Consider the following 15,109-nt stretch of genomic DNA (forward strand, 5'->3'; position numbering starts at 1 on the left):
CCACAGAGTGGGAAGAAGGACCCACAGCCAGCAATGCAATTCAAATTTGACCCAGCAAGAGAAGAAAAACATTTATTCTCAAAGAGGCGAAGAACTAAAACAAGATTCTCGAAACGTTTCACTAAAAAATCATTCAACTACCAGATGAACACAACATGTAAGACTATTTGGGAATGATTAAATATAGTACTGCAAGGGGTCTGGTACGATATTTAGCACATTATAAAAGAAAGCAATAAACATTTTTTCTCCTTCTGACAGTTTTCCCTATTCTTTGATTATCCTATACATCCTTCAGGGCCCATCTCAAATGCTACCTCCTTCATGAAGTCTTTTCTGAGCTCACCAACCAAACGAGGATCCTCCACACCCCTCTGCACTTTGACTTTGATTCTAAATTCTACCTTTTTTATAAATATCTAGTATTTGTCTCATCCATTTCTAATCCTTCCCTCCTTTCATAAATATAAATTCAGAGGGTAAAGACTGTATTAATACCACAAATATATGTAAAGTGTTTACTGTGTGTCAGACATTATACAGAGCACTCATCATTTTTGAAAACCTGAAACGCTGTATCTTATGTTGATAACTTGCAAATAAAAGTTGAGTTAAGATTGCATGTGGAAACAAAATAACTACTCCTAAAGATTAGGGAGAAATATCAGATCCCACTGTCCCATGAAATTTGCAAAAAAAAAGAGAGCGGAAAATGGCCAACACTTTGTGGGGCAGAGAGGGATAGAAAGAATCAGAAGAACTGCTAGATACCACTTTTACTTCAAGAGACACAAGCCTACAAACACGTACACACAGTCACTCAATGATACAAGTCCACAAACTACAGCTTTCAGTTTCAGAACGCCAATCCAGGCACTGAGCTCAGCTCACTGAGGAAACAAACACACCCTGGTTAGCCTAGAACCAAAAGTGAAAAAGTAAAGCTAATGCCATCCCCTACGCAGCCATGCTCAGGCCTTATCCGCTAATTAGAAACCATTTAACACTTATATTTGTTTCAGAAGTTAAAAACACTTTTACAAAAACATTTCAAATGTAGAACAAGCCCAGAAATACTAGTACATTTATGCTAAATTACGTAAATAATTCAACTACCACCATCTACCCATTTTATTGCTCAAGCCTAGATAGGCCTCCAGGGCTCTTTCCTACCTTTACTATCCGGTTTCAGAGATTCAAATATCCTTGGTAATTAAAGCTATCAACTCTGTTTTTTTATAGTTCTGCTCCCCTTGAAACTCCCTCAGCATTCCCTTTCCTTAAAATTCCTCCATATTTTAAGAGTGACAGGGCTCGATCTCGCGGTCCGTGAGTTTGAGCCCCGCGTCGGGCTCTGGGCTGATGGCTCAGAGCCTGGAGCCTGTTTCCAATTCTGTGTCTCCCTCTCTCTCTGCCCCTCCCCTGTTCATGCTCTGTCTCTCTCTGTCCCAAAAATTAAAAAAAAAAAAAAAACAAAAAAACAAAAACAAAAAAAAACGTTGGAAAAAGAGTGACAGGGCTAATCATAGAGAAGGGACAACCACATCTCCTGAGAAATGTTCTCACAAATGTTACAAATGCCCCTCTGACAAATGTCTAGTAGCATCTGGAGCCCATTATCCAGTACCTACATGTAAGGACCTCTTCTCATTAATTTTTACCATCCACTACTTACACTATAATTGCTAAGTATGCAAACCAGCAAATGTTTAGGAACTTCATAAAAGGGAATATCATGCTAGCTCTAAAATACTGATTCTGAGAGAAAGGTTTCTTCAACCATTTAAAACACTGATCTTTCAGGGGCACCTAGGTGGCTCAGTCAGTTAAGACTCTTGATCTCAGCTCAGATCATAACCATGATCTCACGGTTATAAGATGAAGCTCCACGTCCAGCTCAGCACATGGAGCCTACTTGGAATCCTCTCTCTCCCTCTCTGCCCCTCCCCTGCTTGCACACACCAAGGCACACACTCTCTCAAAATAAACAAACATTTAAAGAATAAATAAGTAAAATACTGATCTTTTAAAAGACATAATCTTTACATCTGAGTATTTGCTACCAATAGCACTTGCACAAGATAACCTTTGACCTACAAAGGCACAAATAAAAGAATTAAGTCAAGTGAAAGCAGGATCCATAAAATTCATAGTTCCCTGCTAAAAAAAAGATTCATCCTGCAGTTGATCACCATCTGCACTTAGAACCGTACTTTGTATACAGGGCTAAAGAAACCAAGGTTACTACTTAGAAAATTTAGAAAAAAAAAAAAAAAAAATAAGCCAATTAATTGCTTCCCAACAACCAATATGCTCCTTACTTAACACATGCACAGCATAAGTGTTTGCAGTAAGTATGTGATGCAATTTTAACAGCACAAATAAAAAGCTACCCCAAGTTAGCATGCCATTCACACAAAATTGCTACTTTCGCTGTCATGCTAATCTCCACAGGTTTAGAGCTAGTATTATGTTATTTAAAACCAAGGCTATTAGATCAACATGTAAGTGTTTGTACCAAACTTGATCTCATGCCATATACTGCCCCAAGAAGCTCCAGTTCATGTACACATATAATCGCCAATCGTTAATAAAGTTAAACTAATAGTACATACTGTAAAATGTGTAGTTTTTCCTGGTTGTGGAAGGGACCTTCAACTTTAGAGTCTGCCAACAGCAACAGTAAAGACATTATTTACTGCCATTAAAACCTCCAGTAAAGGAATTACTTACTGCCATTAAAACCTCCAAAGTCACTCCAAGATTAAAAGAAGCTTCAAATTACAGGTTCTTTTTATCCAGTCAGTATTTCTTCATTTGTCCAGCCACTGTCTAACCACATAGCCACAAAAGAACAAATGTGCCATTATGTTTAGCCAAAAAAGGCCATCATCCTATCAACGCTATTCTTTTTATTTTTTACAGTTTTATCCATATTAACCAAGATGTACTATAAAATACTGTCACTCAGAAATAGTTTCTCTTTTTACAGGTTTTAGATCTTTAATAAGACCAATTTCAAGCATTACAAACCCAAGTATTAACATTACAGTGACAAGATGGCATAGGCTTGACGGCAATGATTTTAGTAAGAACAGGGAGCTAAGGCTTCCTCAAGGCAGACTAACAGCTTGGCTTCTCTGGCTGGAACAGCCTATTTACCTTATTAGATATCTTTGTCAGGAGTTGCTCCCCAGCCCACCAAAGAAACGTAATTCACCTGCAGGCAACAGAGTGGCCACTAAAAACCACCCAATAATCTAAAGGAACACCAAAGTCTCAGAAAATAAATGAACACTTACCAGGTTTACTCTGATACGGATATAGAGGTTTCCAAGGAATGCCACATACACACAATCTGAAACAGCGCCTCTCATCTCATCACATCCCAAATTTTCCCATTTTTATTACCATTCCCCCTGCCGCTTTTCCTCCCTCTTTCCCTCCCTCTCTCAGCAGAGTGTAAGTTATAAAACCAATTTCTTTCTATTCATTCAGTAGATGCTGAAATAAAGTAATTTGGATAACTGAATGCCTGATTTATTCATGAGCTTGTACAATACCTGGAATCATCTGTCACTTCTTCAATAAAGCCTGATTCACATCTGGGACAAATATATTCCTATAAAAGAAAGGAAGAAATAATAAAAGTCTTTCATTAGAAAGCCAAGTATGTCGTTTCAGAATAATATGCTGTACACACACTGAAGCTCTGAAATGTTACATGTACTTGCTGACTACAAGGACAGTTTTTTCTTTTTTTTTTTTTTTTAAATTTTTTTTTTTTCAACGTTTTTTATTTTTTATTTTTGGGACAGAGAGAGACAGAGCATGAACGGGGGAGGGGCAGAGAGAGAGGGAGACACAGAATCAGAAACAGGCTCCAGGCTCCGAGCCATCAGCCCAGAGCCTGACGTGGGGCTCGAACTCACGGACCGCGAGATCGTGACCTGGCTGAAGCCGGACGCTTAACCGACTGCGCCACCCAGGCGCCCCAAGGACAGTTTTTTCTATCACACTCTGTCAAATAAAGAATTCCTTAAGAAATTTGCAGAATGTCTTCCTAAGAGGTTCCCCCTGAGAACTCTGAGAGGGAGAATGTCAGATATTTTTTTTAATTTGGGCTGAATTTTTAAAAAACTGGAATCAATCCATGATCTAATATTCTCTTCAAATCTAATGAAAAATCTCCACTATCAGATCTCCAAATATCAGAACAGTAAGATTATAATATTGATAGGCACAAAAACTGCCATTTTTTTGCTATAAACATATAGGAGACACAAACTGAATCACAGTATAAATCAACTGGTAGACTAGAAATTCACAATGAAATTTTACAATATTTCTAATCTATTTTTTGACTACCAATAATTCCCAATAAGACTTAACATTCTCAGGTATTTAACAGAAATGTTAATTTACGGCCACCTTGGGTGGCTTACTCAGTTGAGTGTCTGACTCTTGATTTCAACTCAGGTTGTGATCTCATAGTTTGTGAGACTGAGCCCTGCATTGGGTTCATGCTGACAGTGCAGAGCCTGCTTGGGATTCTCTCTCCCTCTCTCTCTCTGCCCCTCTGGAGCGCACGTGCTCTCTCTCTCTCTCTCTCTCGCTCTCAAAATAAATAAATAAACATTAAAAAAAAAAGTGTTAATTCAAATAACTAGAACAATTCCATTAAATCAGCCTCTATTTCCTTTGGTACCTTGAATCTTTATTTTTTAAGGTTTTTATCTTTGAGAGACAGAGTGTGAGCAGGGGAGGGGCAGAGAGAGAGGGAGACACAGAATCTGAAGCAGGCTCCAGGCTCTGAGCTGCCAGCACAGAGCCCGACGTGGGGCTCGAACTCACAAACCGCAAGATCATGACCTGAGCCGAAGTCAGATGCTTAACCAACCACCCAGGCACCCTGAATCTTTCTTTTAAATAAATATCAAGCATTGATATTGATAACAAAGAATACACATTAGAGACTGTCTTATCATAGTTTTAAAAAATGTATTTTAACTCCCTATTAAAATAGATCTAGGAAAGACATTTTCAACTATTTTCTTGCTCCCTATATTTTCTAAACCTTAAATAAACTTTGTCTTATCAGAAAGTGACGTAAGCCATATTGGGTTACTCAAAGACAGAATGGCAATTCAAACATTAAAATGCTTTCTTAAAAGAGATATAAAGAAAAAAGACCAATCCCCTCCATCAAGGAAATTAGCTGGGTGAGGATACAATCTATCAACGAAACAGTAAAATTTAATAAAATAATTGCTATAATCAATGCACACTGGGAATATAAGGAAAGGCCAAAGTTTGCCTAAGAGAATCAGGAAGGCTTTATCTAAAACAGAGACTTAAATTATTAGTCTGTTTTCTCCATGAAAAAGCAAATTATGAGCTTAGGATCATAACAACAGAGTATAACACACATGCAATTTGGGGGGGAGTGGTTGCCACAGGAGCGTGGATAGACAGGCAAGGGTAAGACTGTGGAAAACTTCAGATTAACTATGAACTTTAACCTGTGGATCAGAAGCTCTCACAGTTTTTTCTCGGCTACCCACATGAAGGACGAGAAACACTCACAGCTGGCACACTGTAAACTACTCCAGAAATAAAATAATCTGGAAATCATATAAATCCCTAAGCCCTTCCCTCTACTCCTTCATCCTCCAACCTCCCAAGTAGCAGTAATTCTATCCCTTTGTCTCCCACTAAGAAAGTTTATCTGAGTGCAAATGAGATTGATTTCAGAAGGCTAACCTTAAATCTATTCTAAGGTCTAATGTTAAAAAGAAAGACAGGAATCAATTACGGGACACCTGGGTGGCTCAGTTGGTTGAGCATCTGACTTCAGCTCAGGTCATGATCTCACGGTTCGTCAGTTCAAGCCCCACGTTGGGCTCTCTGCTGTCAGCACAGAGCCGTCTCCAGATCCTCTGTCCTCCTTTCACTGCCCCTCCCCAGCTTGCACTCTCTCAAAAATAAACAAACATTAAAAAAAGGAATCAATCACAACCATAGTGCTGGCTCCTATGATTTCCTCCCTCTCTGCTCACTCATTCCCAATGTTTAAATATCTTCTGTATGGAACAATTCCCAAATGTGTATCTCCACCCCAGACCATGCTTCTGAACCCTCTTTCTTTCTTACACACACACCTGATGAGCTGGCACACCAGTCTGCTCATACTGGAAACCTGGGAGCCATTCCTGATACCTCCCATTCCGCTATCTTCCAACATTCAACAATCAAATCCTGGCACTCCTAGTTTGAACACATTTCTCAAATCTGCTTCATGCCCCACTGCCACACTATCTTAAGCCAGGACTGGACCTAGACACAGAAATACCTTTCCTCTTAAGTGTCACAGCCTTTCCATATCTTCTGCATACTGAAGTCAGAATGATCTTTTTCTAAACATAAAAACAGCCATGTCATTTCCCAGCTTAATACCCTTTAACTATTTCCCAAAACACTTTGTATAAAATCAAACTCTTAAACATGACTTACAAGGCCACGATTCAGCTAGTTTCTATTCAACTGGCCCACATCACTTCAGGCTACTCTCCCTCCCTCAGTACATTCCAGCTACATGGGCCTTCTTTCATTTTTTCTGACTCATCAAGCTCGCCCTGCCTCTAAGCTTGCATATATATATACGTATATATATACATAAACACTATATATGTACACACACACACATATATATATGTGTATATATATATATGTGTGTGTGTGTATATATATATATATATATATATATATATATATATATATATATATATATAAAACACTATTCCTCCTAACTGCGTGCATGGCAAGGAACTTATAATTCTTTAGCCTCCTTTTTTTTTTTTTTTTTTTTTCAGAGCAAGTTGGGATCCAATCTCTTTATTGTCAGGTTTTGTTTTTTGTTTTTTGTTTTTTCCAGAGCAAGTTGGGATCCAATCTCTTTATTGTCAGGGTTTTTTTTGTTTTGTTTTGTTTTTGCCTCCATTTTAGTATCATGTCAGAAAATCCTTCTTTCATCACCGAACCTAAAGTAGTTTCTTCTTATTCTTTTCTTTTTTAATTGAAGAACAATTGACATAAGATACTGTACTGGTTTCAAGGGTACAACACAGTAACTCAATTATTTATATACATTACAAAATGATCACAATAAGCGTAGTTACCATCTGTCACCATACAGAGTTGTTACCATATTATTGACTATATTCCCTATGCTGTACTTTTCAGCCCTGTGACTTATTTATTTTATAATTGTAAGACTGTACCTCTTAATCCCCTTCACCTATTTCACCCATCTTCTGATCCCCTCTTATTATTATCCTCTACAGCACCTTTATTACTTTATAGCACTTATCAAAATTTGTAAGTATATATTTTTAAATGTTTTTTTAATGTCTATCTCCAGTAAACTTAAAGTTTCATAATGGCAGGGTGCAGATCACTTCTGATTACCTCGATATGCATAGAAGAGACAGGTGTTCAACAAATACTGACGACACACACCCCACAAATAAGAGTCAAAGTACCAGAATCTGATATAATCAGAGAATAGGTAGAGTAAAGTAAAGAATATAAGAGCTGAAAACTTAAGTTATGGTTGGACCATGAGATAGTGGAGGCTGAGGTTTCAGAGGTAGAACAGTTCTGGGTGATCACAAAATCCAAGATATAGCAATGGGAGTAGGTGGCTAAAGGGGAGTAGGGATGAAGGTCTTCAGAGTTAAAGGGTCATCTACATTGATACTAAACTTCCAAAATGATGTTAAGAGGTTGTTATGGAGAGAAAATAATTTCAAAAGGCAGATATCACAATTGGGAAGACAAAAAGACTGATGCAAGAATCATGCTGACTTAGAGTAGAGAAATATACAAGTCTTCTCATCATGATCCCAGGCACAGTTCTAGGAACCAGGCTGTCAGCCACCATAGCTCCTTTACAGAACAGGGACAAACGAAACTGACAAGTACTATGGTGTTCCTCCTATCACTAGGTACACCTTCCATTTACAGATAATCTAAATAATTCTATTTTGATTACAGGGATGAGAACCAAAACTCTTTCCAAATGCTCTGTAAATTATTCTTGATAAAAGTAGCTTGTTTTATAATTATAAAACAAACAAATACTCAGCCATGGATTCTCTCTCCTGCAATCAACATTAGAGGAGAACTTTTTGGAATTCATAAGCTTGTCATCCTCTAATTATCAAAGTAAAAAATGTAGACTTGTCTCTTGCATACTTCAGTAGTCTGTTCTTAGAACAAAGGTCTGTTCTTAGAAAATTATCTTTCATTCTCTTGGAAGCCTGAAAACCCCAGTATAACATTCTAAAGATGTTATAGTTCAGTTTCTAGATTTTCTTTTTAAAGGCCTGATAGCACTCGACTTATACTACCATTTTTCTTCTCGAGTGACTCTAGTCACATTTCCTGACTCCCAGCTACACCAAGGTGCCACTCCTTCACTCTAAGGACTAAAACGTTGTGGGGCACCTGGGTGGCTCAGTCGGTTGAGTGTCCAACTCTTGATTTTGGCTCTGGTCATGATCCCCTCTCGCATTGGGCTCTACACTGAGCATAGAGTCTGCTTAAAATTCTCTCTCTCTCTCTCTCTCTCTCCCTCCCTCCCTCCCTCCCTCCCTCCCTCCCTCTGCCCCCTGCCTTGCTTACACACACTCTCTCTAAAATAAAAAATATAAAAAAACAACAACAAAAAGAAAAAATAAATAAAGACTCAAAGATTGTAACAATTGCTTCAAACTAATCTGGAGACATGATGTTGACGGAGGGTGGAGATGCATGAAATAAGATCGGCTTGACTTAATAATTATTAAAGCTGGGTACATGTGGGCTTCTTATACTATTATTTTATACTAGTATACTTCTTTTACTATTATTGATATGTTTAAAATTGTCCAAGATAAAGTTTTTTAAGTTGTATCAGTCTGAGAAACATAGGTCAGGAAAATGGTAACCAAACCATGTACTAAACTGTGACCCAAAGTAAAAGTAGATTAGAAATAATCTATTAGCTAGAACAAACAATCCTAAAATTTGTATGGAACCAGAAAAGACCCCGAATAGCCAAAGCAATCTTGAAAAAGAAAACCAAAGCACGAGGCATCACAATCCCAGACTTCAATATGTATTACAAAGCTAATCATCAAGATAGTATGTTACTAGCACAAAAACAGACCCTCAGATGGAACAGAATAGAGAGCCAAGAAATTGACCCACAAATGTATGGCCAACTAATCTTTGACAAAGCAGGAAAGAATATCCAACGGAATAAAGAAGTCTCTTCAGCAAATGGTGCTGGGAAAACTGGACACCGACATGCAGAAAAATGAACCTGGACCGCTTTCTTACACCATACACAAAAATAAACTCAAAATGGATGAAAGACCTAAATGTAAGACAGGAAGCCATCAAAATCCTCGAGGAGAAAGCAGGCAAAAACCTCTCTGACCTCAGCCGCAGCAACTTCTTACTCAACACATTTCTGGAGGCAAAGGAAACCAAAGCAAAAATGAACTATTGGGACCTCATCAAGATAAAAAGCTTCTGCACAGCAAAGGAAACATTCAGCAAAACTAAAAGGCAACCAATGGGAGCACCTGGGTGGCTCAGTCGGTTAAGCCTCCGACTTCAGATCAGGTCATGATCTCATGGTTCGTGGGTTCAAGCACTGTGTCTGGCTCTGTGCTGACAGCTCAGAGTGTGGAGCCTGCTTCGGATTCTGTGTGTGTCTCTCTCTCTCTGCCCCTCCCCCACTCGTGCTGTCTCTTTCTCTCTCTCTCTCTCTCAAAAAAATAAACATTAAAAAAAAATTTTAAGGCAACCAATGGAATGGGAGAAGATATGTGCAAATGACATATCAAATAAAGGGTTACTATCCAATATCTATAAAAAATTTATCAAAATCAACACCCAAAAAACAAATTATCCAGTAAGAAATGGGCAAAAAACATGAATAGGCAGTTTTCCAAAGAAGACATCCAGATGGCTAACAGACACATGAAAAAATGCTCAATCTCACTCATCATCAGGGAAATACAAATCAAAACCACAATGAGATACCACCTCACACCTGTCAGAATGGCTAAAATTAACAACTCAGGCAACAACAGATGTTGGCGAGGATGTGGAGAAAGAGGATCTCTTGCACTGCTGGTGGGAATGCAAACTGGTGCAGCCACTCTGGAAAACAGTATGGAGGTTCCTCAAAAAGTTAAAAATAGAACTACCCTACAACCCAGCAATTGCACTACTGTGTATATAACGAAGGGATACAGGCGTGCTGTTTCAAAGGGGCACATGCACCCCAATGTTTATAGCAGTGCTATTGACAATAGCCAAAGTATGGAAAGAGCCCAAATGTCCATCAACAAATGTATGGATAAAGAAAACGTGGTATATATATACGATGGAGTATTATTTGGCAATCAAAAAGAATGAAATCTTGCCATTTGCAACAACATGGATGGAACTAGAGGGTATTATGCTAAGCGAAATAAGTCAGAGAAAGGCAAGTATTGTATGACTTCAGGCATATGTGGAATTTAAGATACAAAACAGATGAACTTAAGGGAAGGGAAACAAAAATAATATAAAAACAGGGAGGGGGACAAAACATAAGAGACTCATATACAGAGAACAAACTGAGGGTTGCTGGTAAGGCTGTGGGTGGGGGGATGGGCTAAATAGGTAAGGGGCATTAAGGAAAACATTTTGTTGGGATGAGCACTGAGTGCTATACATAGGGGATGAATCACTGGAATCTACTCCTGAAATCATTATTACACTATATGCTAACTTGGATGTAAATTTAAAATAATTAATTTTTAAAAATAAAATAAGATAAAATTGGAACAAAAAAACAAGAAATAATCTATTAGGCTGGAGAATTACAGGAGAAGAGTACTTATGTTTGTGAAACACCTATGATTTCTCTTAACCAATCTGTGAGGTGAATATTATTTTTATTTTACAGATAAAAACATGAAATAAGCTGTCTGTAGCAGATCTGACTTTCCAAAGACAGTCCCAACAAAATCTCCTAATGCACATCACACTTTTCTGCAACACGACCTTCTATTCCACCCCGTTTGAATTGGGGGGGGGGGGGGTGGTTGGGGCTTCTTTGACAGAATATTGGGCCAGTTCAAGAGAAAAGCCATTAACTGCCTAACAGCTCCTGAGCAGCCACATATGTCCAGGCTACTCTGCTGGAGAGAGAGGCCATGTGGAGAATACAGAGACATCAGACAAGAATTGGACTGTAAAAGGAAAACAACAGCTTAGACGTCCAGCCCAGGAGAGCCTTCGGATGGCTCCATCATAAGGCACTATCTGAACACAACTACATGAAAGATCCCAAGTGAGAACTGACCAGCTGAACTATGTAAATCCACAGAAACATAAGAGATAATAAATTAGTGTGCTTAAGACACTGAATTCTGGGTGATTTGTTAGCCAGTAATAGAAAGCCTGAACACCGCGCAAGTGTTAAAAAAGAGCTGTGAATCCTGGTCTTTCTCTTATGTTCTTTTCATTACACATTGATTAACAATAACTATGCTTTTAGAGAAAGGAATAGAAACTATAATTTCCTGAGGACTGGATGGAAAAGTTTATAGCAAGGCCAAATGAGGCACTGGGAATTTCAGCAGCCATTCAGCCCCCTCCCTCTCTTATAGGGGAGCATTATCCTGATAAACACACAATCCAAGGTCTGAAACCCTCAACCTTACAAACTCAGAAATCTAACTTAACAGACCAAGAGATCTGTCTCTTAGGAAAAAATTCACAGAAGACAAATTCAGAGGCCATATACATAAAACCTGAAATGCCAACTTACTTAATTTCAATGACAAGAGAGTTATCAAGTGGCCCATTTACTTTTACTATCAACAGTCTTTCTCAATAAGCAAGTCAGCCTGAAAAGCCTCATGGCACAGAGGAAGGAATTAAAATCAGAGACCTAAATTTCAATCTCAGGGCTCTACTAATTAGATATACGGTCTTGCGGAAGTCACATTACCTTTCTGAGACTCAATTTCCTCGTGTAAAATGGAGAGGCTTGCTTCACTGCTATATATTAGAAAGATTAAGATGTCTGCAAAATACCTAATTCAGTGACTGGCACATTAGATAGCAGACATTTAATAAATATAGCTATTATAATTATTAGAGATTATAATCTTGTGCTAAATAAGGAGAGAATCAGAGCACTAAGACGAGTGGATATATAGCTTGTGCCATCATGCTACAATAGCCTAATAAACCCATCACCACTCTGAGCATAAACCAGATCCTCAAAATCAAGGACCTGGGATTCCCCTCCCCTTGGGCAGTACCAGGAAGAGCACAGCTGATGTTTGCCTCTGACTTTCCTTTCTACCCTTTCACTGCTGACCTCCAATTCCCATACCTTCTTCTAAGAGACACACTGTTTCTCCTGACAGACTACATAATACAATTACTTGTCTATGTTGTTTTCTTAGTTACAATCACAGTTTAGTCTTCTCTATAATGAGATTACGAGACTGGATTTTAAGTGCTTATCTCTTGGGTCACTTCTAAAGATGGTTACTTTACATTTTAATTTTCCTAATTTGTTTTTCAGAAGTAATCTTAACTCTAATTTGGAGGAATACCGTGAATTAAGGTAAATTTGTAAAAAGTTCAAACGGGAACCAAACACAGTCTCTATCTCTATACTCCCTTGGCCTTAGTATCATCCTGATATATTCATATACTCAGACAGAGAGTTTTGAATTTTAAGCATAAGGGGTTTATGTTGGAAGAAAAGAGGAGGGGTAATGATGCCTGGGTGGCTGAGTCGGTTGAGTGTCCAACTCTTGACTTTGGCTCAGGTCATGATCCCAAGGCTGTGGGACTGAGCTCCACACCAGGCTCCACCCTGAGCGTGGAGCCTGCTTAAGATTCTTTGTCTCTTCCCCTTGCCCCCTCCCTTGCTTGCACATGCACACTCTCTCTATAAAATTAAATTAAATTAAAACAAAACAAAGCAAAAGGAAGGGGAAGCCAAGGTAATGGTAAGCGTCCACTATACATCTGGCACTATGGAAATCTCTCTCCTCTGCTTCAACATTAATACATCAAATCATCACACAAACCCCACCAACCAAAATACTGCCAGCCTATATAGTTCCCACAGTCACAAAGTTTTATTAAAAAAAGTTCATTAGGTCATTTCTATCTTTTCATCTATAAAAGAGAAGTATAACAAACCTAATTACCCAGAATCATTGGAAATAGGAACCCAATGGTTTGTACCAAACTAAGCTGCTTTCTCCCTAGGGTCCAAAAGTTTATTGTATAAAACCCAAGTGAAGATACTCAGTAGCAGGTACACTTGAATAAACTGCTTTAGATGTTCCACTGCCTGTTCCATCTAAAAATACCCACAAGCAGAAACATTTTTCACCATTAATAGTCTGAACCAGGAACAACTCCCTAAGTATAGCTTAGCCCTGAGGCTTACCCACTTAGAAGAACAGCCCAAGAGTGCACAAAGCACTTGAATACTGAATAGAAAAGGAAAGGGTGGTTTTAATTCATCATTTTCTTTTCCTTCTTGTATTTCAAGGGATCAATTACCAAAAAAATGTGAGGTTTTGGCAGGACAATGAGCTACAAGCCAAGACTTATTTATATTAAATCCCATCTTGAATTTTATGCAAATTAGTATCTAACATTTATTCAGAACATGAAATAGGAAGCCTTTCTATTTATTTTCTAATTCCCACAGCTTTGCTCTTCTACACGATCACTATCAGCATAGCATCTACTAAGTGGGTTTTGTTAAATTTTATCTAAAACAGAAGCCTATTTTCTGTCTTGTTTAACAGAATCAAAACATAAGATCACAATATTTAGTCATATCCTCTTGTTCATATTCTCTTTGAGTATCACCTAGCAAATCTATTCAGAAACTCCTAACTCGAAGGATTAGGAACACAAACTGAAACACAGCATAGCTCCTAGGCCAGACCCACCACACCCAGAATTTCATGCCAGCTCACATCTACAGGTAAAAGACACTGCTTTTTTTTCTAGAGACCTTATCCATAAATCCCTTATGATTATGTCTTTTCAAACCAAGGTACACTTCCTCCCTTTTCAAAAGCATCAAGTGTACCCTAAAACAAAGACAACAGGGGCACCTTGGTGGTTCAGTCAGTTAAGCATCTGATTTCCGCTCAGGTCATGACCTTGCAGTTCATGGGTTCAAGCCCCACGTCGGGCTCTGTGCTGACAGCTCAGAGCCTAGAGCCTGGAGCCTGCTTCGGATTCTGTGTCTGCCTCTCTGCCTTCCTCTCTCAAAAAATGAATAAACATTAAAAAAAAAAAAAAACACACACACACAGGGGTGCCTGGGTGGCTTAGTAGCTTGAGCATCGACTTCGGCTCAGGTCATGATCTCATGGTTTGTGAGTTTGAGCCCTGCATCGGGCTCTGTGCTGACAGTTTGGAGCCTGGAGCCTGCTTTGGATTCTGTGTCTCCCTCTCTCTCTCTGCCCCTCCCCCACTCATGCTGTCTCTCTCTGTCTCAAAAATAAGTATTAAAAAAATTTTAACAAAACACACACACACAGACAACAGAACTTTGGGGTTCTGTTTCCAATCCCATCATTACCTTCATGGTCTTTGTAAGACCTGTTTCTCCATCTGTAAAACTAGAGCACAAATGCTGTCCTCATTGACTTGTCTCCCCCACCTCTCCTTCAGGGAAACAAGAAAGTTTCACTCATTCATGTGGCCAACTACTCATTTAAAAAAAAGATGAAAGTATTTTGAAGCATTTTGAGCATTCTGAACTCCAAAAATCTTAAATGATTGTTCCCTTGGTTATTAGAAAGAAAACCAGTACAAAAAAAGAAAGAAAGAAAGAAAGAAAGAAAGAAAGAAAGAAAGAAAGAAAGAAAGAAAGAAAGAAAAAGAAAAAGAAAACAAGAAAACATCAGGCTACAGTTTTACAGTTTTAGTGTTATACAAAGATACCTATACAATTTAAATACTGTTTGAAGAGCTGTAATCCAGTTCCAGGCCAATAAAATTGCTTTGA

At 38.5% G+C, this 15,109-nt stretch overlaps 1 protein-coding gene across 3 annotated transcripts in view; it reads right to left on the minus strand.

Annotated features, from left to right (window-relative positions):
- Nucleotides 1-15,109, minus strand: part of RNF115 (ring finger protein 115) — an 83,764-nt gene that overhangs the window by 53,342 nt on the left and 15,313 nt on the right. For 2 of the 3 annotated variants that reach the window (XM_043576057.1, XM_043576056.1), the window contains exon 2: nucleotides 3,564-3,622. In XM_043576057.1, the coding sequence (XP_043431992.1) occupies nucleotides 3,564-3,622 (59 nt within the window). Of the gene's footprint in view, nucleotides 1-2,615; nucleotides 2,668-3,563; nucleotides 3,623-15,109 lie in introns of all 3 variants that reach the window. The other variant, XM_043576058.1, reaches the window with a different exon arrangement.

The sequence above is a fragment of the Prionailurus bengalensis genome, chromosome C1 (assembly GCF_016509475.1).
Source record: "Prionailurus bengalensis isolate Pbe53 chromosome C1, Fcat_Pben_1.1_paternal_pri, whole genome shotgun sequence".
NCBI classification, from domain to species: Eukaryota; Metazoa; Chordata; class Mammalia; order Carnivora; family Felidae; genus Prionailurus; species Prionailurus bengalensis.